This window comes from Eutrema salsugineum, unplaced genomic scaffold, assembly GCF_000478725.1.
Source record: "Eutrema salsugineum unplaced genomic scaffold, Eutsalg1_0 scaffold_10, whole genome shotgun sequence".
NCBI classification, from domain to species: domain Eukaryota; kingdom Viridiplantae; phylum Streptophyta; class Magnoliopsida; order Brassicales; family Brassicaceae; genus Eutrema; species Eutrema salsugineum.
In genome coordinates, this window is record NW_006256908.1 from 6,302,373 (window position 1) to 6,326,117 (window position 23,745).

General features: G+C 33.9%; 6 protein-coding genes across 7 annotated transcripts; 4 read left to right on the forward strand and 2 right to left on the reverse strand.

Annotated features, from left to right (window-relative positions):
• Window positions 1-1,645: 1,645 nt before the first annotated feature.
• On the reverse strand, window positions 1,646-4,433 carry LOC18027143 (protein root UVB sensitive 2, chloroplastic). 2 transcript variants are annotated; one of them, XM_024148498.1, is made up of 10 exons: window positions 4,298-4,421; window positions 4,099-4,230; window positions 3,850-3,938; window positions 3,670-3,754; window positions 3,455-3,514; window positions 3,272-3,365; window positions 3,095-3,192; window positions 2,664-2,843; window positions 2,464-2,586; window positions 1,646-2,371 (listed from the first exon to the last, which is right to left on the reverse strand). In XM_024148498.1, the coding sequence occupies exons 1-10, from the start codon at window positions 4,334-4,336 to the stop codon at window positions 1,943-1,945; spliced, it is 1,329 nt and encodes a 442-aa protein (XP_024004266.1). In that variant the 5' UTR covers window positions 4,337-4,421; the 3' UTR covers window positions 1,646-1,942. The 2 variants fall into 2 exon arrangements, with proteins under 2 accessions (XP_024004266.1, XP_006410250.1); XM_006410187.2 differs by having other exon boundaries at window positions 1,943-2,371; window positions 4,325-4,433.
• A 206-nt stretch (window positions 4,434-4,639) lies between these two features.
• On the forward strand, window positions 4,640-5,939 carry LOC18027144 (actin-depolymerizing factor 6). Its single transcript, XM_006410188.2, has 3 exons — window positions 4,640-4,879; window positions 5,227-5,492; window positions 5,583-5,939. Exons 1-3 carry the CDS (start codon window positions 4,856-4,858, stop codon window positions 5,731-5,733), a joined length of 441 nt encoding a protein of 146 aa, XP_006410251.1. The 5' UTR covers window positions 4,640-4,855; the 3' UTR covers window positions 5,734-5,939.
• A 1,576-nt stretch (window positions 5,940-7,515) lies between these two features.
• Window positions 7,516-9,021, forward strand: LOC18027145 (transcription factor bHLH91). The gene is made up of 3 exons (XM_006410189.1): window positions 7,516-8,289; window positions 8,386-8,835; window positions 8,920-9,021. The coding sequence occupies exons 1-3, from the start codon at window positions 7,516-7,518 to the stop codon at window positions 9,019-9,021; spliced, it is 1,326 nt and encodes a 441-aa protein (XP_006410252.1).
• Window positions 9,022-12,168: 3,147 nt separating this feature from the next.
• On the forward strand, window positions 12,169-13,134 carry LOC18027146 (transcription factor bHLH91). The gene is made up of 3 exons (XM_006410190.2): window positions 12,169-12,402; window positions 12,500-12,952; window positions 13,036-13,134. Exons 1-3 carry the CDS (start codon window positions 12,169-12,171, stop codon window positions 13,132-13,134), a joined length of 786 nt encoding a protein of 261 aa, XP_006410253.2.
• Window positions 13,135-15,410: 2,276 nt separating this feature from the next.
• Window positions 15,411-17,334, forward strand: LOC18027147 (transcription factor bHLH10). The gene is made up of 4 exons (XM_024148145.1): window positions 15,411-15,516; window positions 15,605-16,440; window positions 16,536-16,979; window positions 17,065-17,334. Exons 1-4 carry the CDS (start codon window positions 15,510-15,512, stop codon window positions 17,164-17,166), a joined length of 1,389 nt encoding a protein of 462 aa, XP_024003913.1. The 5' UTR covers window positions 15,411-15,509; the 3' UTR covers window positions 17,167-17,334.
• Window positions 17,335-19,993: 2,659 nt separating this feature from the next.
• Window positions 19,994-20,982, reverse strand: LOC18027148 (ethylene-responsive transcription factor 15). Its single transcript, XM_006410192.2, has one exon. The coding sequence runs from the start codon at window positions 20,919-20,921 to the stop codon at window positions 20,175-20,177; it is 747 nt and encodes a 248-aa protein (XP_006410255.1). The 5' UTR covers window positions 20,922-20,982; the 3' UTR covers window positions 19,994-20,174.
• Between the last annotated feature and the right edge of the window lie 2,763 nt (window positions 20,983-23,745).

Below are 23,745 nucleotides of genomic sequence, written 5' to 3' on the forward strand. Positions count from 1 at the left end.
TATATCGAAGTAGGTGTATAAAGGGGTTCCTCTTTTGTTATATCATTTGAGATAATGTTAACAGAAAAAACAAAATTTTGAAATGATTTAGTATGATTTGGTGACTCCTTTTTGTTCCTTGTTTTCCTTTTGTTATTGTATTTACTTTGTCGATATAAATTTAATTACATGAAACAAAGTAAGTTCATAGCATAAATATGATACAGTATAATGAGTTTCTAACTCGAGTATTAACTGACAATGAATCGAATACTCCATATGTTAAATATCCTAGTGTTGATATGATGTAAGATATTTTAATATAACTTGAAATGAAAGCTGTTATGACTCATTCATCTCAAACACCGAACCATGTGTTTCCTACGGTACGTCATTAATTATGTAAATATCTAGTGATATGGATCCAATAATTATATGGTTCTTACAGGTTTCCTCACCATGACACCTTTTACTTTAAACTATTCATTTGTCTCTGTCAAAAGCAACTTTGTATGGTGTTTCCCTTCAATTAGATGTATTTAGACCAAATTTATAACATTAAAAAAGAAGACTAAAACAAAACAAAGATCATCGACATCTATTACCCATCATTACTAAGATCTTGCCCCTTTTTCACAATTTTTGTATTCTCCTTTCCTTTTCCTTTTTGGTTTTGTTTTTCTAATACAATGCGGATTATCTTCTCTAGTAACACTACTCCAATCTTGAAGTTCCCATGTTTTCAATGCAAGTGTTGTTTGATAATTTGACAAGTTCTTATCAATGTACAAATGGATCGTGACCTAACGAAATTTAGATTTTAGTGGGTCCAATTTAATATATCAAATACTAGTTTTGTCGCTTCTTTTTTGTAATTATCCGGGGTCGGCTGAGTCACATTATTATTGTTTATATACCGCATGTCAAAAAAATAAAGTAGCCTTAACATTTACCCTTTAATATTTTAGACCGTTAGTAATTATCCTCTTGAAACCGATCCAACAAAGCTATTTTAAGGTTCCTTTAATCTACAAAACTGCAATTATAGTGTTGATGACGCAATTGATGAAGCATTACCCATATCCCTTTAGAGAATTAAAACGGTGAATGGGAAAGTGAACATTGATACAAGAATAAAAATCCACTAAAGAGTCTAAAACGGTGAATGGGAAAGTGAACATTGATACAAGGTGATTTCAAGAACAGTTATACACTAGATATGTAGTTATGGTGTGTGACCACGATATTTTGACCACTCTACGGCAAAATTTCATCTACGCAGTCGTAGAGGTCCAAGAGTAGATGATAAACTCATAATGTCACATGCATTAAAAGCTGAATTACATTTTTTTTTTGTCCCTGCTGTATCTTGAATTTATCCTTTGTGCAACATTTAGAAATCTACACATAAGAAACTTTAGTTTGGTTTCAACGTGAATCAAAACAACATTCTTGTACCTCTCGTGCTCTCATATACTCGTTAAAACCCCAAAATCTATGGACCAATGTGTCCAGTAGCTTGGTTTAACCAGCTGATATTGTTTAATTTCCAAATACTACAGAGTCCTTTTGGACACAAAAAAAGAAGAAGCTACAGAGTCCAGGTCTAAAGAAAAAAGAAGAGCCAGTACACATTATTTGACCCCTGAAATTAAAAAATTAAACCACAGAAATATCTACTTTTTCACTTAAATAAAATATTTCCACAAAAAGCATAATCAGATTCCACTTTCACTGATTTATATAATATAATAATGTATGTAGACCTACAACGGCAAAGACAAAAGTACACACGAGGACCAGAACCGTACCTTCAAACTTTCTATCTACTTTGGTTTCACCAAACAATCTGACACTAGTCTTCAAGCACTAGATTGTGGATTCATGATATGGACAAAGACTTCTCATGCCTACCATTCCTTGTTCACACTTGAAAACAAAAAATATTACCAGAAACTCAAAGCTACCAAGCGAATCTTGTTCCCGTGCCACCATCGAGAAATCTATCGGTATACCATCCTTTAGCCTGTACTTGAGATAAAAATGGATTGAAGACATCGTTCATTTTCTCATATGCGTCTTGCAATATTATATCATCAGGGTCATTGTAAATCTTTGTCATTGACTTGGCATATGCTGCAACTAACCACCCTCGCAATGCATCTTCACCAGTAGCATCGTGCTCTAAGACCATATCGGTCCATGATTTACCTTGACTCAATAGGAACTTCTCTTCTACAAACACTTCTTTTAGTTTCTGCACCTGAGAAGGCTTCACAGCTTTATGCAGAGCCCTGCCCACTTTCACATTTCCTGCATCTTGGATTGGCCTCTCGGGGAACAATAGGTCTTCTTGGAATCTTAGATCAGGAGGGCTTGGGACTTGACCAGTCTGAAATAGATTCCAAAATAATACATTTGGTGTAAATAGAGAAATCAACAAGATGGTTTTAAGAGTATTGAAGTAAATCTGATGTTATTTACCTTCAGAAAATTAGCCACGATCAAAGCGGTTCTCTGTGGATTCAGTGTGTTGATCGGTACTCCTCGCATCTGCTCTACGACACTATACACATGTACAGCCGAAAGAATCGATCCAACCACCAACTGCAGATAGTTGCAACTTAAACAAATATAAACAGCATTCTCAAAGAGAGAGTAACGGATGAGCAGAAGGAGATTACCTTTCCCTCCATTGATGAACAAATTGTGGAAGCCAGTTGAATCCCGACCCCAATCCCAGCAACATTAAAAAGAGTAGAGATAGCTTCTCCTTTGGCAAAAATGTCACTGAGATTTCCTTCTTTGGCGAAAGATGAATAGATCGGTAATCTTGTTGCCCTTGCTGCAACCGTAGCCATTCCCTATTTGAATCAAACAATGCATGAAGAATGTGAAACACAGAGATACCTACAACCAACCAGTGAAGGTGATTGATATACGATAAGATGGTCTCTCTCTAGAAGGCTAATATATCTCATGACTCTGCTGTTAAGGAAGGCAGACAGTGATGTCCTAAGAACAGTTTCACTTCAATCCACTTTGTACAAAAGATTCAATGCATAAGAGCTGATAGATTCTCCCCCTATTTTTTAAAAAAGAAGGATATATATACCTTCGCAAAATTCCCAAGACCAGCCATTTCAAGAAACAGATGTGGGCACAAAGGAGAAACGAGTTCCAGACCAGTACCAATATCGTAGAGCACGTCAGCTGTAAATATTAATAACGTGTTATGGTTAGACACGGTGAAGACATCAGCAGAGACATTTAGCTAAAGAATAGATCATACCTAGAATTCTCCACCGTTTTGGCTCAGAGTCCATTCTTGCACCCAAATTACTACAAATCAGCTTTCCCACATGCTGCATCCCATCCTTCAAAATCTATTAAACCAATGGAGTTGACAAGAATTTCACTTAAGGGTAGGCCCGGAACAAGTAAACGAACAAACAAAACTGAAGTGGTAACATACCCAACTAACAACGGTTGCTTGAGCCGGTGTAGGCCGCAAGCCTGCAGCAAATAGCAGTGACTGCACAGGAGTAAGACAAAAGCTATATATCCATGTTAAACAACTTTCCCGACAAGCTCAATGTAATTTTGGCTAATAAATAATCAAGCTGAAAACAAACGTAGTGGAAACTGGACTAGACTTTAGAACTACATTGCTAGAGTCATGAAGCTGACCTGAGTCGATAACACGGATAATGCTGCACTCGAGAGATGCTGAAGTGCTCGAAACTGTGTGTACCTAAGATATCCTTCGTTCACACTGTAGAGACGAAGAAAGAAAGCTTCAATGGTTAAATCACTTAAGCTACACAAAGAAGTCTTTCTCTTGCTTAACAGCTTCAATTTTTCACTAACCTGTATGGATATCCCGAAGGAAAGAACTTGTTAAGGAAAGATTCAACCATCTTCTGAGGAACAGGTCTTGCATCATCGACAACTTTCATCTACAACACACACACACAATTCGCATACGATTCTCCAAAAATGAGAGCAACATCAAATGGAACAGGAAGAACACGAACAATGTTTCTCACAAAAGGATAAATTGATTTCTAATATCGGGATAAAGTAATGGCAAAGCAGCAGAATCAGAGAGAAGCTTACAGACAGGTGGCCGTCGGATTCGAACTGAAAACGGTGAGAGACAGTATCGGAAGTCTCGAACCAGTAAACAGGAACATCTTCTGGATTCTTCGCCATTACTGGCTCTTCCTTCTTTATCATCTTCACCTTCTCCTGTTTCGTTCACCAATTTACCAAAATCACTCGATTAATTTAGAGAATTGTATAAATGATTACTTACAGAAAAGGGTGAAATATGGAATCCGACCAGAAATTGCATCTTTGAGAGAGACGACTGCACAGGCAAGTATCGAACGTCGGAGTCGCCGGAGCTCGAGTGAACCGCCGCAACTGTGTTAGCGTTAGAGCCGTCAAAACAAAATTAAAGAGATGATCCTTAGAACGCCGTCGTTTTAAATAATTCGGATTCATAAAGGATTTTGCTTGCTAGATAATATTGGGCTTATAACAGGCCCAAAAAATAATAGATACGCGGCGACCAGTTATGGGTCGAAGAATAACAACAAATACGTCCAAAAATGAAATGGGGTCAAGTGACTCGCGTTGCTCTAACGCCACCGTCCACTTCTTTTCCTTTCTTCCATAATACACCCCAAAAATATTTTCAAAACTAATTAGTAAACAAAAGTGTGCACGAAGAGCGAAGCGACGCATCCAATCTCCTTTTATATAAGTTTTCTTTTATATTTATAAATTCGTGTCGTCTACGTCTCTCACGCTCTAAATCTCTTCAAAAAAAAAAAAATCAATTCTTGTCTGAAGAAAGCAGAATCAATCCATGGCTTTCAGAGGACTTAGCAAGGTAAATACAAAAAAAAGGTCCCTTTTACTCCTCTATCTCTGCATTATACCCATGATTTTTCCCTATAAAATTCTCCGTAGATTTTGTTTTAGTTTGGGGAGATTCTAAGTCGCATGCGCTCTTTGGATCTTTGATTTCGTTTGTGAGAAATGTCAAAGTTTTGTTTTGTTGGAGTCGATGTGTAAAAAACCCTAGCGGATTGCGATTTTCCCTCCTTTTTGGTCTTGGATCATCATATATAATTGAAGAACCTAAGTAACACTGAATCTCGATGATTATATACTTAAAAATCGAATCTTTGGTATGGATTGTAAATTTTTTTTTTTGTTTTTAATCTATCTCAATAGCCAAATGCAACATCCGGAATGGGTGTTGCAGATCAGAGCAAAACCACATATCATGAGCTGCAGAGGAAGAAGACTCATCGATACGTCGTCTTCAAGATCGATGAAGCCAAAAAAGAAGTGGTGGTTGAGAAAACCGGGAATCCTGCAGAGAGCTACGACGATTTCTTAGCTTCTCTCCCCGACAATGACTGCAGATACGCTGTTTATGACTTTGATTTCGTTACATCTGAGAATTGCCAAAAGAGCAAAATCTTCTTCGTCGCTTGGTTAGTTTAGTTGAAACAGTTTGATCTTTTCCATAAGCAAAAGTTTAAAGCTTGATGAAAACATTCTGAATCGGGACTAATGTTTTGTAGGTCTCCTTCGACATCTAGAATAAGGGCAAAGATGCTTTACGCGACTTCAAAAGACAGGTTTAGGAGGGAGCTTCAAGGGATTCACTATGAGATTCAAGCTACTGATCCTACAGAGGTTGATCTTGAAGTCCTACGCGAACGAGCAAACTGAGAGGAAAAAAGTTGTCCCTACCTGGAAACTTATGGTAAATGTAATGAATAATCAATCATTTCGGTGACATTGGATTTTTCGTATTCTCGTTGATGGATTTGTGTAAACACAGTTTCATGTTTCATGACAACTGTATAAATCTCAGTTGATGTTTCAGATTGCACATCTAAAAAGTCAAAACCTCAGGCTTAACTTAAACTGCAAAAGCTTAAGATTGTCTTTAGGTTGATGCAGGCTTGTAGTGATGTTATTTCCGGACCGGGTCCAACCGGGAACCGAAAGTGTTTCGACCGGATAAATAAACTCCCGTTAAATCCACCGAAAATCCCCATGAATCAGATACCGGTTGATCCTAGCACAACAGGTTTTGCCGAATTTTGTCAACATTAGTCAACTATCTATTCCATTTTTTTTAATCATCTTACGATCCAGCTGGTTTAAGTTGAACCGCAATCCTACAATGTATCCGGTTAGGCGTTCAATTATTTTGGTATAGGTTTTTATACATATGAATGCTACAGTGTGGAAGTGAAAAATAAAAAGAGGAATAATCAAAATGACATAACTACCCTTGACGGTCTTAGAAGAAAAAATTAAGGAAAAAGGAGATTCCGAGTGGGGTCCATTGCCGTTGTGGCTAAAAAGGGAGATTGCATGACCCAACTGATCTCTCTGATTAATATGTTCATTAATTTTAATTATTCTATGTTTATCGTCAAATGCTTTTTTTTTTTTTTAATATGTACTCCTACAATTTACAATTACCACACTATCATCATTTATTCATTATTTGTTTGACATCGGGGAACAGTATGTATCAGTGGCACAAATTCCTTAACCAAACTTGTTTTTTTCTTAATCCATCTTACAGTGCAAAAGAAATAAATTTACTTTCGTGTCATAAATCGGAGATAAATTTAAAAGCGTGTTTGTGTTGAAGATTATAAAACACACACCAGATGTTTTTTTTACTGTTCTCCAATGTTTTCTTATCTTAATAAATTTTGTAAGTTATAATAAGGTTGGAGCTTTATTTGTAAAATAAAGATTGGAACCTTAGTTTTTGCTCATTTGATAATTTTGTTTATGTTAAAAGGAAAACAAAAAAAAGAGCTGAAAAAATGTTTCCTCTGTCTTCAAAGTATATAGTCTAAAGCTGTCTAAAACAATACGAACACGTCCAAAAAACTCACTCTTCTGGGAACAAGAAAGACTCCAAAAGATACAAACACATCCTAACCCCATCAAACAGAAATAAAGCTAACCAAAAAGAAAAATTTATTTTAGTTCCAAATCTTAAAAGAATCTTAGAAGGTGTGAAGCAGAAATTTATGGAATAGTCCGTGAAATCTTAAGGTTTTCAAGGACGACGAAGAAGGAAAAGATCATCATCTTCTAACTCTGGTAATGAAGAATATTTCATTCTCTAATACATTTTGAATGTGTATGTATGTGTCAACTCTGAGATTGAGTCAAAAAGAAAAATGTGAGATAAGAGAAGATATCAAACACAAAAGCAAGAAGAGAACTTTATTTTTACAATCAGAACCAAAGATCAATAGAAACCCAAATGAAGAAAAAAACACCTAAAAGAAGTGAAACAGAGTGTGAAGGGAATTAGTTTGAGATTAGGTATGGAGGTTATGCAAATTTCTTTCTTTTATAGGTCTTAATTAATGATAATTTGAGAAATTCATTGGCTTTTGTCTTGAAGATCAGTGTAGTGGAAATTAATTACCTTTTTGGGGATTTTTTTGTTTGCTGCAGAAAAATCGGTTGAGAATGTATCAGGAAAGTTCATGTTTTGATCATAATCCAACGGTGGAATCAATCGTCGACAACAACGGCGATTTCTGCGAGTCTCCGGCGATGGAAACAGCTTTTCCGGTTAGCCACCAGTTCCAACAACCGCTCTTAGTCGCCGGAAGCTCAACAAACAGCTTCAACGACGACCTTAAGCTCCCAACAATGGAGGAATTCTCTGTTTTCCCTTCTGTTGTCTCTTTTCCAAACTCAGAAACTCATAACCAAATCAGCAACAACAACGACAACAACAACCATCTGATCCACCAAATGATTCACGAGTCAAATTGGGCTGTCTCTGGAGACAACTCTGGATTCTTCATGAACACATCAGATCCAAACACAACAACAACTCCAATCCCTGATCTTCTAAGCCTCTTGCATTTGCCTAGATGCTCAGTTTCATTACCAAGCTCGAACCTTTCTGATATAATGTCCGGTTCTTGCTTCACATATGACCCTCTCTTCCACTTAAACCTTCCTCCACAGCCTCCATTGATGCCTGTTAATGACTACTCAGGGTTCTTGCTTGGCACTGATCTTACCAATACTAGTCAAAGAGATCAGGTAAATGTTGGAGATGAGAATGATAATGCTGGATTCGATAGCGGAATCATTGAGTTTAGCAAAGAGATTAGGCGTAAAAGAAGAGGGAAACAAAAGAACAAACCTTTTACCACTGAGCGTGAGCGAAGATGTCACTTGAATGAGAGGTATGAGGCCTTGAAGATGCTTATTCCTAGCCCGAGTAAGGTTAGTTATTATGACTTATGGCAAATATCTTTTCTTGATTAATTTATTCTCCCCAATGCCCTCTCTTGCTTAAGTATTCATATAATCTGTTATTAGGGAGATAGAGCATCCATTCTTCAAGATGGAATCGATTACATTAACGAGTTACGCAGAAGAGTAAGCGAGCTTAAGTATTTGGTTGAGAGGAAAAGATGTGGTGGGAGACGCAAGAACAATAATGCAGTAGACAACAATAACAATTTGGATGATCGTATTAATGAGGATGATGATGATGATGAAAACATGGAGAAGAAGCCAGAGAGTGATGTAATAGACCAATGTTCAAGCAACAACTCGCTGAGATGTTCATGGCTGCAGATGAAATCAAAAGTAACAGAAGTTGACGTTAGGATTGTTGATGATGAAGTAACAATCAAAGTTGTTCAGAAAATGAAGATCAATTGCTTGTTGGTTGTCTCCAAAGTGCTTGATCAGCTTCATCTTGATCTTCACCATGTCGCTGGAGGACAGATTGGTGAACACTACAGTTTCTTGCTCAACACCAAGGTTAGTGATCGATGAATATATACCAATCCTGATTATACTGGTTTTGAAATATATACTGGACTATAATGATTGAGCAAAATGCAGATATATGAAGGATCAACAATATACGCAAGTGCAATTGCAAACAGAGTGATTGAAGTTGTGGATAAACACTACATGGCTGCTCTTCCCATCAATAACTATTAATTAGGACAATCTCAACTATTCTCTGACCTTTTTAGTCCATGTTTACTTTTTTTTTTTTTTGAAGATTACCATGGTTACTTATTTGCAAGACTAAATTAAAAAAAAAAAAAAAAACTTGTTTTGGAGCCAAGTTTAGGTTATATAGTTTGGATATTCTCTAAAACCATTCTTATTACTCGAAAACTGAATGATTTAGAGAAAAGAAGTATTGATGATGAAGTTGATCGTCATGCTCTATCTTTTTATAGGTCTTAACAATCCCAAATAGTTGATATGTTTTCATTCTTGTTGTAATGGTTTGGTCGGGTTTTTGCAGAACTGATTCTGGTTCGAATTAGATTTGACTTCTCAGAGTATTATGTACGGTATAGTCCCGTGTATCTACAAAACCATTTAGCATGTTAACTGTTAAACATGATATGAATGATATAATTTAATTTAAATGTAAATTCCTTCCTAAATGTAATTTAATTTAAATGTTATTTGGTTCCTATATGGACCGAACCGGCATTAAAATTGTCAGTTTTTAGCTCGCCGCACAACATTTTAACCGTTGTGTTTTAAATAGAAATGGCCTCTAGTTTTTAGAAAATTTAAGCAAATCCGATTTTAAAATAATCAAATTTTGTACGGTTAGGATTTGGGATGAGGACTGTGGCAGTGTACGAGAGAGGTAGGTGACCAGAAATTTTTCAGATTACGATAGTACCCCTAATTATTTTACAAATATCAAATATATTTTCAGGATGTGGGATCTACCACTTTACCATGCTCTTTCAAGACCATGGTCAGTAATCGATGAACATATATATAAATATATATCAAGGTACATATTATGTATATTCAGATATGTGAAGGATAAACAAGATAAGTACAATACCAATCAGAGTATATATGTTCTACTCATTTGCAAGACTAAATAAAACTTACTTGGAGCCAAATATATATGTTAATATGGTCTGATTCGGTTAAAGCAATAAAACCTATGTGTGATTCATCAATATAACTTTTTTTTTGTTGTTAAAGATCCATATACATAAATATAAGAAAAAAAACTCAAAAAGATGTGGTAGACAATATATATGACGATAAATCGTTGGAAAATTTCTGTTAAAACAAGCATAACATGGAAATGCCATATATGGATCGAACCGACATTAGAGTTTTCAAAATCCGGCATGCTCTTAACAAAAACTAAACCAGATCGTCTGGCAAACTAATGGTCTGGCTCTGGCACAACATTTTTGAAGTAGTCAAAGGTCGTATAGTTAGGATTTAGGAATGTAGGACAGTGCTAGTGTACGAGAGAGGTAGTTGACCAAAAATATTCAATTACTGTGAAATGAACACTATAATCAAATAAATATGGAAAGATAGTTATCAGTACCTTCTTGGATGTGGGACCCACCTCTGCTTCTTCTCAAACAACCATACTCTCTTTGCTACAAACAGATATGGCATGACTTAACCGCAAGAGGAAACTTATGATATTTTGTCAATTATAAAATTAATCGATCAAAATGCTTTTTTTTTTTTAATAGAAAATGGTTAATTGATCAGAATAGTTGGTTAGCCTCGGAAAACAATTTTTTGGCAGTAATTAATATCATAGGCTTCAAAGCTTACAGCAATTTTTATTCAAAAGAAAAGTTTACACCAATAAAATAGATTGAAAATTATACAGACAAGATATTGATCAAATTAAAGCTGAATTAATTATCTTCAAAACAGTCCATATTATTTCACTAGATTCTCTATTATACTTCCTTCAAGTATCTGTTTGTATTAAAAAAAGGGTTTCTGATGGCATCTGATGCCTAATTTAATTTGTTTGATTTTATGTTATTGATTACATACTATAAAGAGAAGTGGATTAATTTGGTCGATATGAGAAGCAACCTATCTTTATTGGAAGTGTTTTATAAGTATATAAATCAAACTATTGGTTGAATGGTTTTTACATATAATTTAAATAATCAAGGTTGAGTATTCTCATTACAACTTTTATGATGATCACTCACTGATCAGCTACTGTAGCAAGGTTATTCATGACTTATGGCAAATATCTTAACAAGAAAATGCTTTGCTATTTTTTTTTACAGCTGTTTAAGCTTAATCACATTAGTAAGTTATTCGATTTCAAAAGGTTATTCGAATCCAAAAGATTAAGAATGACAGAAATATCACATTAGTCGTTGCAAATATTTTTTTTGATAAACTAAGTTATCTTAGTTCAGTGGTAACTTCTAAGTGGAAGATTCTTGGGTTTGAGTTCTCTTAACCACCTAACTATGCTTTAAATTTAGAATATTTTCAAACATGTACCCAAATACAAGGTTTCATGGGATTAGTCTTTGAGCTTAGACAGTTTTTGGGATGCCCACAGTTAACAAAAAAAATTATATATTTTGTTTGATTTTATATTATTGATCCTTGTAACCAACATTCATGTTTGGTCAAAACGGTAAAAAAAAAAAACATTGCTATTTTTTTTTACAGCTGTTTAAGCTTAAGCATTAACAAGTGAACAACTATGCAATTTAGAGATATTTAACAACTTATCCATCAAATTCTGGGATTAGAATCATAGCTATATATGACGTTCCAAAAAAAAAAAAAGAATCATAGCTACATACAACATTTTATTTTTCCCTTCTTATTATTCCAATAGTTAAAAAAAATATATATCCTTTTTATCCGTCTTTCCATTAATTGTCTCGTATATTTGAAACACAGCGAGGGAGAGTCTAAGAGAGAGACCTGTATTTGAAATTATCAAGAAGAGCTAATCGTTGCGAGGTTCAAAATTTCGAGCTCAGATTACTCTTTTATCTTTTCTCTCTTTCTGTTTATTGTAGATTACAACTTCTCTGTTTACTGTCAAACTCAAACCCTAAACCCATTTCTTAATCTTTTGGATTCTAATAACTTTTTCATAAAGCAAACTTCCCTCCTTAAGAGAATCTAAAACTTAGGTTTTTGTTTTTAAGATTATAAAAATGCAAACTCTTTTGAAATTAGGTTCGTATTTATGGGTTTTCCAAATTTTATTCTTTTTTTTTTTACTTTTCTCTCTAAATGTGGTTGAATGTTACTGTTGATTTGCAGGTGTTAAAGAATCACACCTAGAGTCGTTGAACCATCTTCATGGAGGGTTTTCCTAACTTTCTTATGAAATTTGCTTCCTTTTTTACTGACCATCGAAGATCCAAAACACACAATGCTCAACTGGATAGCGGGATCATCGACTTTAGCCAAGAGATTAGGCGTGGAGGAAGAGGGAAACAAAGTTACAAATCTTTTACCACAGAGCGTGAGAAAGGATCTCACTTGATTGAGAGGTTCCATGCCTTGAAAATGCTCATTCCTAGCCCGAGTAAGGTTAGTTATGACTAATGGCAAATAACTTTCTTGATTTATTTTGCTTTCGTTCATTCTCTCCAATGCCTCTTGCTTAATTTATATAATCTGTTATTAGGGAGATAGAGTATCCATTCTTCAAAATGGAATCGATTACATCATCGAGTTGCGGAGACTAGTAAGCGAGCTTAAGTATTTGGTTGAGAGGAAAAGATGTAGTGGGAGACACATAAACAATAATGCATTAGACAACAACAACAACAACAACTCGAATGATCATCTTAATGACGATGATGGTAATGAAAACATGGAGAAGAAGCCAGAGAGTGATGTAATAGACCAGTGTTCAAGCCACAACTCGCTGAGATGTTCATGGCTACAGAGGAAATCAGAAGTAACAGAAGTTGACGTTATGATTCTTGATGATGAAGCAACAATCAAAGTTGTTCAGAAAAAGAAGATCAATTGTTTGTTGGTTGTCTCCAAAGTGCTTGATCAGCTTCATCTCGATCTTCTTTATGTCGCTGGAGGACAGATTGGTGAGCATTACAGTTTCTTGCTCAAAACCAAGGTTAGTGATCGATGAATATATACCAATCCTGATTATACTGGTTTGAAATATATAGTCGACAATAATTATTAAGCAAAATGCAGATACATGAAGGATCAACAATTTCCGCAAGTGCTATTGCAAACAGAGTGATTGAAGCTGTGGATAAACACTATATGGTTGCTCTTCCTAATAAATATTAGGCTAACTTCTTATATGTTATGTTGTTAATCCATGTTTACTCATTTGCAAGACTAGATAAAACTTACTTAGAGCGGAAATAATATATAGTTTAATTATGGTCTCTTCCGGTTAAAACATATGTGAGATTCATCAATATCTTCGTTAAGCATGTGATCTTCATATATATATATATATATATATGAAAAAAAATGATGAGGTAAACAGTACGTTTCTTTATTTCTTTTTTTTTTTTTTTTTTTGGCTAAGGACAATAAATCTTTGGGTATTTTTCTGTTGAAACAAGCACAATATGTAAATACCATTTCTTCTCCTAAACCTTCTAATTATTGGAAAAAAAGGAATACTTATACATTCAAAGAAAAGAAGAATATGGTGATGAAGCAGGTAGTCATGCTCCATAATTTTTATAGGTTGTCTAATCAAGTAATGCTAAAAAACCAAAATAGATATGCCTCATTCTTTTTCTTTTGCGGGATATCGTAATGGTTTGGTCTGGTTTTGGCAGAACCAGTTATGGTTCAAATTTGATTTGACTTCTTAGAGTTATGGTTCAATCTTGTTGTACTCAACAGAAAATTACAAATCATCTAGCTGTTAACCGTAAAAAATGATATGATTTGATTAATTGACTATAATCCCTTCAAAAAAAAATTTTTTGGTCGTATATGGATCGAACCGACTTTAGAGTTTTCAAAATCCGACATGCTCTTAAACATAAACTAAACCAGATCGTCTGGCAAATTTATGGTCTGGCACAACACTTTTAGGATAGGGACAGTGGTAGACTGGTAGTGTACGAGAGAGAAAGGTAGTTGACCTAAAACATTCAGTTTCTGTCAAATTACGAGATTAACTCTAAAATCAAGTAAATATGGAAATATAATTATCACCTTCTTGGATGTGGGACCTACCTGTGCATCTTCCCAAACAACCATACTCTCTTTGCTACAAACAGATATCGCATGACCTAACCGCAAGAGGAGGAAACTTATAATATTTTGTCAAATATAAAATTAATCTATCAAATTTGTGTTTTTTTTTTTTTTTGGGAAAGGGTTAATTGATCAAAATTGTTTTGCTCAAAATAGTTAGTTAGCCTCGGAAAACAATTTTAATCATGATTAGCTACTGTAAATTGCCCTAGTTTGTTAGCGTTTTCTTTTGATATCCAAGTTTATACAATTATATAAATAAAAGACAGAAAAAGGGTAAAAAGGGAAAGGACAAACTGGGCTAAGAGGATAGTTGCTAGTTGGTGAAGTCTCCCATAGGCAAAAATGTGGGGCCGTCTTTCCTCAGAGAAGATCACATTTTGATGACAATAACGGAAATGCCCCTTCAGCTCAGTCGTTGCAAAGACTGAGAGATTCCGCACATGGGACCCATCTGTTTGATCCTTGTAACCCAACAACATTCATGTTTGGTCACAATGAGAAATCACATGCTCCAACCAAAACACCCCCCAAAAAAAACAAAACAATACTATTTAGTTATTTACTAAATGGAACTTTTATGACGGTAAAAAATTGCAATGCTATATAATTTTTTTTTTCACAGCTGTGGAAGCTTAATCGCATTAACAATATACGATTTAGAGATATTAAACAATTAAAGTATTCATCTATCCTTGAAATGTTATTTATATAAACTCAATATTACTAGTTTGATTAGTTGAATTGTTCTAGATATTTATACAGTCGAAAAAAATATTCAACAAGTTTTTGTTTTCCATAAAATATTCAACAACTTATGCATCAAATTTTGGGTTTAGAATCATATCTATATACTATATAGAGTACAACATTTTGTTGAATATTTTTTTCGACAAAATATTCAACAACTTATGCATCAAATTTTGGGTTTAGAATCATAACTAGATACAGTGCAACATTTTTAATCCAATAGTTAAAAAAAATTATCCTTTTTTACCCTTCTTTCTATTGGTTGTCTCCGTCTGCAAATGTCCGTCTATTTGAAACACAGTGAGGAAGAGTCTTGTATTTGAAAAATTATACAGAAAAACTTATCGTTGCGAGGTTTTAAAATTTCGAGCTCTGATTACTCTTTTTTATCTTTTCTCTCTTTCTGTTTATTATCGTTTACAGCTTCTCTGTTTATTTTCAAACTCAAACCCCAAACCCATTTCTTAATCTTTTGGATTCAGATAACTTTTTCATAGTCCTCCTTAAGAGAATCTAAAACTTAGATTTTTGTTTCTAAGATTACAAAAGAGCCAATTTGTTTGAAATTAGGTTCAAATTTCTGGGTTTTCCAACATTTTCTCTCTTTATCTTTTTGTTTATCTAAATGGTTGAATGTTATTGTTGATTTGCAGGTGTTAAAAGGAATCATCCAAAGTCGTTGAACCATCTTCATGGAAGGTTTTTTCTAATTTTCTCATAGAAAATTTGCTTCCTTTTCTTTTTGGTACTTAAAGATCAAAACTTTTGTTTGCTATAAACCAAGTAGAAAGAGGAAGCATTTACGAGGAGATGGGTTGTTTCGATCCCAACACTCCGGCAGAAGTTACGGCGGAGAACGGCTTCTCTCATGCCGGACCACCACCACCACCACCGTCACAAATTCTTGTCGCCGGAAGTACGAGCAACAGCAACTGCAGCGTGGAAGTGGAAGATCTCTCTGAATTCCATCTCAGCCCACAAGACTGTCCTCAAGCTTCTTCAACACCTCTCCAGTTTCCTCCTCCTCCTGATCACCAGTTCCAAATCAACATCAATTTGATTAACCAAATGGCTCATGATCAACAACAACAACAACAACACTCTAATTGGGATAATAATGGTTATCAAGATTTCGTCAATATGGGTCCAAACTCTGCAACAACTCCTGATTTGCTAAGTCTCTTGCACTTGCCTAGATGTTCATTGCCTCCTCCTTCTCACTCTATGCTTCCTAACTCATCAATCTCGTTTCCGGACATTATGTCTTCTTCCTCTGCTGCTGCTGTCATGTACGACCCGCTCTTCCATCTGAATTTTCCTCTGCAGCCTCGAGACCAGAGCCAGCAAAGAAACGGTTCTTGTCTACTAGGAGCTGAAGATCATATTCACATGGATGCTAATGGAGAAGGGATCAATATGATGTATTACAACAACAATGACGACAACAACAACAACAACAATCATGGAGGATTTGACAATGGGGTTTTCGAGTTTAACAGTGGAGGTAACCGTAAAGGAAGAGGATCAGGAAAGTCGAGAACTTTCCCTACAGAACGTGAAAGAAGAGTTCACTTCAATGATCGCTTCTTCGACCTCAAGAATCTCATTCCAAACCCAACAAAGGTTTTACTTTCTTGACTTTACTTTACTATACTACATTGTTCATGTGTATGACACTATGAGAGAGACATTGTTTGCTTTTTCCTTTGGTTTGATAGAATGATAGAGCATCGATTGTTGGAGAGGCAATAGATTACATCAAAGAGCTGTTGAGGACAATAGAGGAGTTTAAGATGCTTGTTGAGAAGAAAAAAATTGGGAAATTCAGGAGCAAGAAGAAAGCTAGAACTGGTGGAGAAGAAGATCAAGAACAAGAAGAAGATACTGTGAGTTACAGACCACAGAGCGAAGTGGACCAATCTTGCTTCAACAAGAAGAGCAACAACAACTCACTGAGATGTTCTTGGCTGAAGAGGAAATCGAAAGTCACAGAGGTCGATGTACGCATAATCGACGACGAAGTAACCATCAAGCTTGTCCAGAAGAAGAAAGTTAACTGTTTGTTGTTCACAACCAGAGTTCTTGATCAGCTTCAGCTTGATCTCCACCATGTTGCAGGAGGACAGATTGGTGAGCATTACAGCTTCTTGTTCAACACTAAGGTAATAGAAAAGCTCAGTACCTCAATCCTGTTTAAGCTACCAAATCCAAATCAAACTTATCTTTTGTCAATTTGATTTGGAGCAGATTTGTGAAGGATCTTGTGTGTATGCAAGTGGAATTGCAGACACAGTGATGGAGGTTGTGGAGAAACAGTACATGGAAGCTGTTCCCATCAACGGCTACTGAGCAACAAGTCTTTTTAATAACTTTGTTTTATCCCCCTAAATGACTGATTAGTTATTAATCACTTTGGTAATTTTTCAAGTTATGTAGCTAGAGTTAGAGCTAGAGCTGAGGCTTTTTCGTCTTGATTTTGTCTTACTCTATATATTTCTAGCTTTATGGATTTCAGCTTTTCTGGATCATTTAATCTGTTTTGAGTTTTCGTCGACTTCTCTTGCTATTATGTTGAAACTCTCGATCCGGGAAAACGCAAATGAATATTAAAATCTGCAAAACAGACCTAAACCTTGAAACATAGGTTAATATTGCCGTTATGGACATAATGAGATGATAGTGTCCTGAGCCGAAGCTAATACTACTAAGATGGCATTATCTGTGTGTTTGCAAGGGAATTATGAAGGGACGCTGTTTTGGACTCATTAGCATTTGTATGATATTGGGCCTGGGCTTTAAGTATTAACCACGAGAAAAGAAAATGTTCCTTTGACCAAAAAAAAAAAAAAGAGAAAGAAAATGTTGCTTACAGTGGTAAGCTTTAGAGTGAAATTGTCTCTTTGACTTGGGGCTTTTTGTATCTTGCAAGTTGCAACTCTTAAACCAAGGCCGCGTAAGCGGAGATTTTTGGATTGCTGTTCAACTTTATCGGACCGGTTCAAACCGGATTCACTAAAACTCTTGTATTTTGATTGTAAGTAAGTTATAAATTATCAATTGGTCACGCTTTCTTTTAGATCTTTGGGTATGTTTTTGTTCCCAGCTCCCTTTGTCTTTTTCTCGTTGTCAAGTATTCGTTCAGCCATTACTTATTTCAAACAGATTCACATATATTTTTTGTTTGAATAAAAAATAATTGTTTGTATATATTTTTAAATTGTACCATTCCAAAAGAAAATGTATATAGTACAGTATATGGTGTGCCAGTGCAAATGTACAGTATATATTTCAATCCTATTGTGTGCTTTCTCCATTTCTTATTTTTAAATATTTTACAGAATGGAAAAAAATTTTTTTAAAAGAAAAATGATATTTCTATTGTATATCATTTTGTGTTGTATTCCTATTAGTTACTTTTTATTTTAACTTTTATTATAGGTGATACGAGAAAAAATAGTTGTGCGAAAATGTTAAACATCTTATTTTATGAAACAAATAAAATATATTATCGTCTCACCGGCCGTTCAAAACATAAAACAATTTCAAATATTAATTTATTTTTTTCCGTCAGTTGGATGAAATATAGTAAACTTAAACAATTTTCAATAAAAAAAAAACTATTTGATTTTATTATCAATTTAGATTTGGCTAGCTGATTTGAACTACAATTTGTTAAACCGAGTTTGACACTCTTTTCGAGATCATATGAACGATCAATATATTTAAAGCCTTAATTTGGCTTATGTAGTTATGTCTTGTAGGCCTAATGTCTTGTATCGAAGGTCATAAGGTGGATATTGTCACATCTTTCAAATGAATTGTGGGAGTTGATCGTACGTGATAAAGAATTAGTCTGAAAACATGCTGATCTTCTCCATTCTTCTAGATAAATTAATGACTTACAAAGTTTATTTCAATGGGTTATATCTCTCATTGTATCTCTCATCCGTTATGAATATTTTCGAACTTGCTCGGATTCCATTATTGGGTTAGTAGGTAAGCTATGTAAGATTGTAAATAGTAGTAGTAGTAGATAGTATCCCCTGGTTTTTGGTATAAAATCTTAACATTTAACCCCAAAAAAATGTTTATTTCAATGGTTTTTCATTATCATTCATTCCACGTTGTTTTAAGTTTAAAAGGCTGACTGTTTTAAAAAAATTTCACTCCAATATTTCACTCTAAACGAAGATTAAGCTTTAAAAGATACTGGTTCATATATATTGGCTAGCCAAAAAAAGCCGCATCAAAAAGAAATCGTTTCCAATCAGTTTGGTTCACTTTCATATTTTCATTTTTTTTTTTAAGTTTAGTTTTTCGTCTTCTAACAAAATAATAAGAACTAAATCCCTAAAAAGACATTAAATTTCTAATTCATATCATTTTCATTGTAGTTTTGGTTCATATGAATATAGAAAACCTTAAAAAGTACAATGTTGAATATCTCAATTTTGTTTGGTGATACAAATTGCTTAACCGAGTGTCACACCCATTTTCGGAATGACATTGCACGATCAATACTTGATTCAATACATACACAGTTAACGTGAAATTCAAAACTATGATATTCGTTTACTCAGTCAAACTCGTTTCATCTGATGCATATCTTTTGAAAAACATTTATGTCATCTAACAAAATCTCAATCTTTTATCTAGATTTTTAACGTTCCTGGTGAATCTTTGCTTTGTTGGGTTAATAAAAATGTTTCAACAAGAAACATTACCAAAGGAAGTCAAACAACCAATTAATAATGAGATTAACAGTAATGATAACGAAACCATCATCAACGATGTTTTCAGACGATATAATATGAACGTCATAATGTATTAGAGCATATATATTATGATACAGCTTTTACACAATATAATAGGATGTACCTTTATAGATCTAATCGAATTACCCTACAAATAAAAAAAAACTTTATAGTTATCTTATCAACTTTTTTTTGGTTGAATTTTGTTATATACTCTAATATATGGCTTTACCTTTATAGCTTGGGTCAACTTGATACATTTTAAGATTTAGACTAATAGGAATGATTCATTTGATATAAATATTTTTATACTCTAATATCTTTTATCCAAGTAAATATTTTTGTTTTTGTTTTATTAAAGTACAAAAAAAAAACATTAAAGCAATTAGGGTGGACACAGACACTTTCCAGCGATATAACGCAATAATAGAGTTTGTTTTATACATTTCAACATCACCATAGCATCTCTTCCAATAATTTCATTTGGATACAACAAAGAAAAAAATAAGAGAACCAAAGAAATTGCACAATGAAAGAACAAATTCCAGAACTATCACAAAATTAAAGTTTAATTAATAGCTATATCTGAAATCAATTACAAGATCAACATGAGCTCATAAGAAGTTGTTCTAAATATTCCGCACCTAAATCTTCAAAAACCACAAGTGTACCACTTTCTTGCTTCACAACACTCTGCTTATTACTTCTTGATGTTGAAGAAGAAGACGACGAAGATGAAGATGAAGATGAATAATTAGAAGAAGTTGAGGAAGATGAAGAAGAAGAAGAAGAAGAAGCTCGCTTTTTCCCTCTAGGCCGGTTTCGAAGTGAATGTTTTCTCTTCAAGGCCATAACCGGAGATCCTCCATCATGAAGATTCACATTATCCATTTGCTTTAGCGATTCTCTTACCACTTCCACGGGAAAATTGAGTACAGCGAGAGCTCCTTTTGTGGCAAAAGCTGCTTGATCGTAAGCAAGAGCAGCTTCCTCGGCTTTGTCAAACGTCCCTAGCCAAACCCTAATCCCATTCCTAGTCGAATCTCTTATCTCTGCTGCAAACTTTCCCCATGGCCTTTTCCTCACTCCTCTGTATGACTTCTCTTCATCAATAAAACCTACCTTTTCTTCCTCCTCGGAATTAGAAACGTCGCCGTTTTGAGTCTCTTCTTTGATCAACATTTCCGATGACTCAAAGGAGAAAAAGTCGTCGGAGTAATTATAACTAGGGTAAAAGGACTGATGATCAAATGATTGATCTAAGATTGAACTCTCGTTCCATAAGAATGATTCTTGTGATGAGCTCCAAGAACTCGGAGAAGAATACATGGTAGATTGGGAATATTCCATGTTTTTTTTTTTTACAATTTTTCTCTTTTTTTTTTCCTTCTTTGTTATCGCTTTTTGTTGGGGCAATAACTTAATTCAAACCCGAATCCTATATATATAAGGGACACGGAATTTATTAGATATTTGAAAGTGGGATATATTTTATTGTTCTATTCATAGGTCCAATAGACAAATATGGCTGCCTTAAAAAACTAATAAATTTTATTTTATACAACCGAATGGAGACCAACAAAAAAACTGGTGTCTTTCTCAAATGTATTAAAGGAAAAAAACAAGATTTCGTTACAATCTATCGCTAGACGAAAAAAAAAAGAAGTGGGTGATTTTTATTTCCACGTGGCGCAATAACCTATTTGGGGAGTGACGTTAGGCGGCGAGAAAACGACAAAATAGATTAGATCAGCATATCGTGATGTGGCAGTTCTCTGCCACATAAGCTTTGATAGACTCGACAGTGGGACCCATTTCTTGTCCGTCGAGGCAATGGTAAGTTAACTATAGATATTAGATAGTAGTGAAAGTCTGCGAGTGTTGACTGAAATGAAAGCCCTTGCGTTTCTCATCTTACGTGGATATTATTAAAAATACGATAATTCTCATTTTGCATGCTAAAAACTTTTTAATAAAATGACGACAACAAAAAACTTTACTACAAACTTTAAACTATACATAAAAATAACAGTAAAAGTTTCATTACATTGTTCTGAACTATATCTGAAACAATAGATACGATAAATTCTCATAGCAATATTATTAGATATATTTTTTTATTGAACAAGAATACATATATCATATTTGCCTGCAAGAAAACTTTATAATATATTGACGACATCAAAACATTATAAGAAATTTAAAAGATACATAATCATAACAGTAATTTTTTCATAACATTGTTCTGAACCATAACCTGGATCAACTGATGCATATGTTTAAGTTTAACACACTATATCACCAAATTGTTAATTCTCACCGAACTTATTAGCTGAAGTATAAAGGTCCAATAAATTTAACAACCACTAATCAAGGTATACAACAACAATTTATGAGTTATATACTTGTATGAAACTTGTTACTGTCTTACTGATATATATATATATATATATACACACACAAAATGCTCTCATATACTTCGATATTTTTGTTTTAAAGATTGATAAATATTTGTAATTGTTTGTTACAAAAAAAAGTATCTGTAATTGTTGATATAGAACTTTAAAATTGAATAAATAAAATTATAACTAGATGAATTAAAATTTTCATCCTCAAACACAATCGATCGGAATTTTAGTTTTTCTTCTTGAGTGCATTAACCAATTTTACGTTTTAATTAAAATCATTAGCCTAGTGTTTTTTTTATGAATATTTTGAAAGAGAGCAATATATATATATATATATATATATATATATATATATATCGAACTGTGGCCCCTGGAGAGTGGTCTCCTCTTGATGTGCCGACAGCCATTACTCTATATATCCATCAAAATTGGCACAAGGACAAAATAGATATTTATCAGATTCAACCCTAAACAGTAAAACGAAAATTATTGGTCCTTTTATATATATGGTTGGAGAATAGGGTTGTGTAATAAAGATCGATTGTAACGTGGCTGTTTTAGCTTAATAAAATTGACTTTCTTGTTTTGTTCTTAAAAGACCAAGAACTGAGGTTTCCTCGACACGACCATTATAATCGGAGACTTTTATTTTTTTGGTCAACATAATTGGAGACTTTAATTAGTCTGGTTACTAGATTCTAGAACATGTATATGTTTACAAAGCCTGAAACCTGTGTTCACTGAGGCTAAATGGCTAAATTATTATGGCTCTAAATGGTATAGCAGCGATCTTTGAAGGATTAACACATGACATCCTATATTCCTATGGTTTCTATAGAAATACAACACAATCGGCAAAACAAGAAGATCATTAAATATAATGGTTTGTTGAAGATATTCCATTTTTTTTTAACAACAAATTGAAGACGTATCTGAGTTATCTTGTTAATTACACTTAGCTTAAATGACTTAAGAAAATTTTGAAATCAATATTGTTGTTAAACACTTACAACAATAGGGAAGTTGGCAATATTTCATACTATTTCAGCAACAAAATCGAGTTCGTTCAAATATAATGATATGAACGTAATGACGTTTTGCTTGTTCAGCATCGGGTACCACTTGATGCTTAGAGAGTTTTTTTTTGTCCTCTCTTGAGATTTTATTAATATGCGTCATATGACAAGTCTCTTTATTGTTTGTTGTCCACACAAAACTCTTGCAAACAAAAAAAAATTATATATACGGTTGCAAATTTACTCTAATTTTATTATCCATGAATTAATGGATCGTACTTGTTTGTTATAAAGTCTTGTCCAGTGTCAACTCTATATAAGTACGTATACTCAACCAATAATAGCAAAAATGTTTGATTCATAAATTAGAGTGGATGTCCTTAACATTTCTATCTAAGTTCATTTTTTTCACAATTTTCCAAAAAAAACATCATATACTTTAGTTCTAATTAGAGAAATAAAAGTCATTTCCATTTACTACGACATTAAATATTAAACTGAATTGGTGACTTGGTGTAATATTGGTTAGTCTTTGCCCAAAATTAAGAAAAATAACACCCACACAAAATTCATAAAATGGTGAACCGTAAAAATGGAATAGTCCATCGATGGTTTTTTTTTTGTATTTGATGTCAAATCTTTGAGAAGGGACTCAATCCTTGTATTTGATGGTTTTTTTACTACTTTTTTCTGTTTCAATTTCATTTCTTTCACATGTTTTTCATTAACTGACTCATTATAATTTTTCGG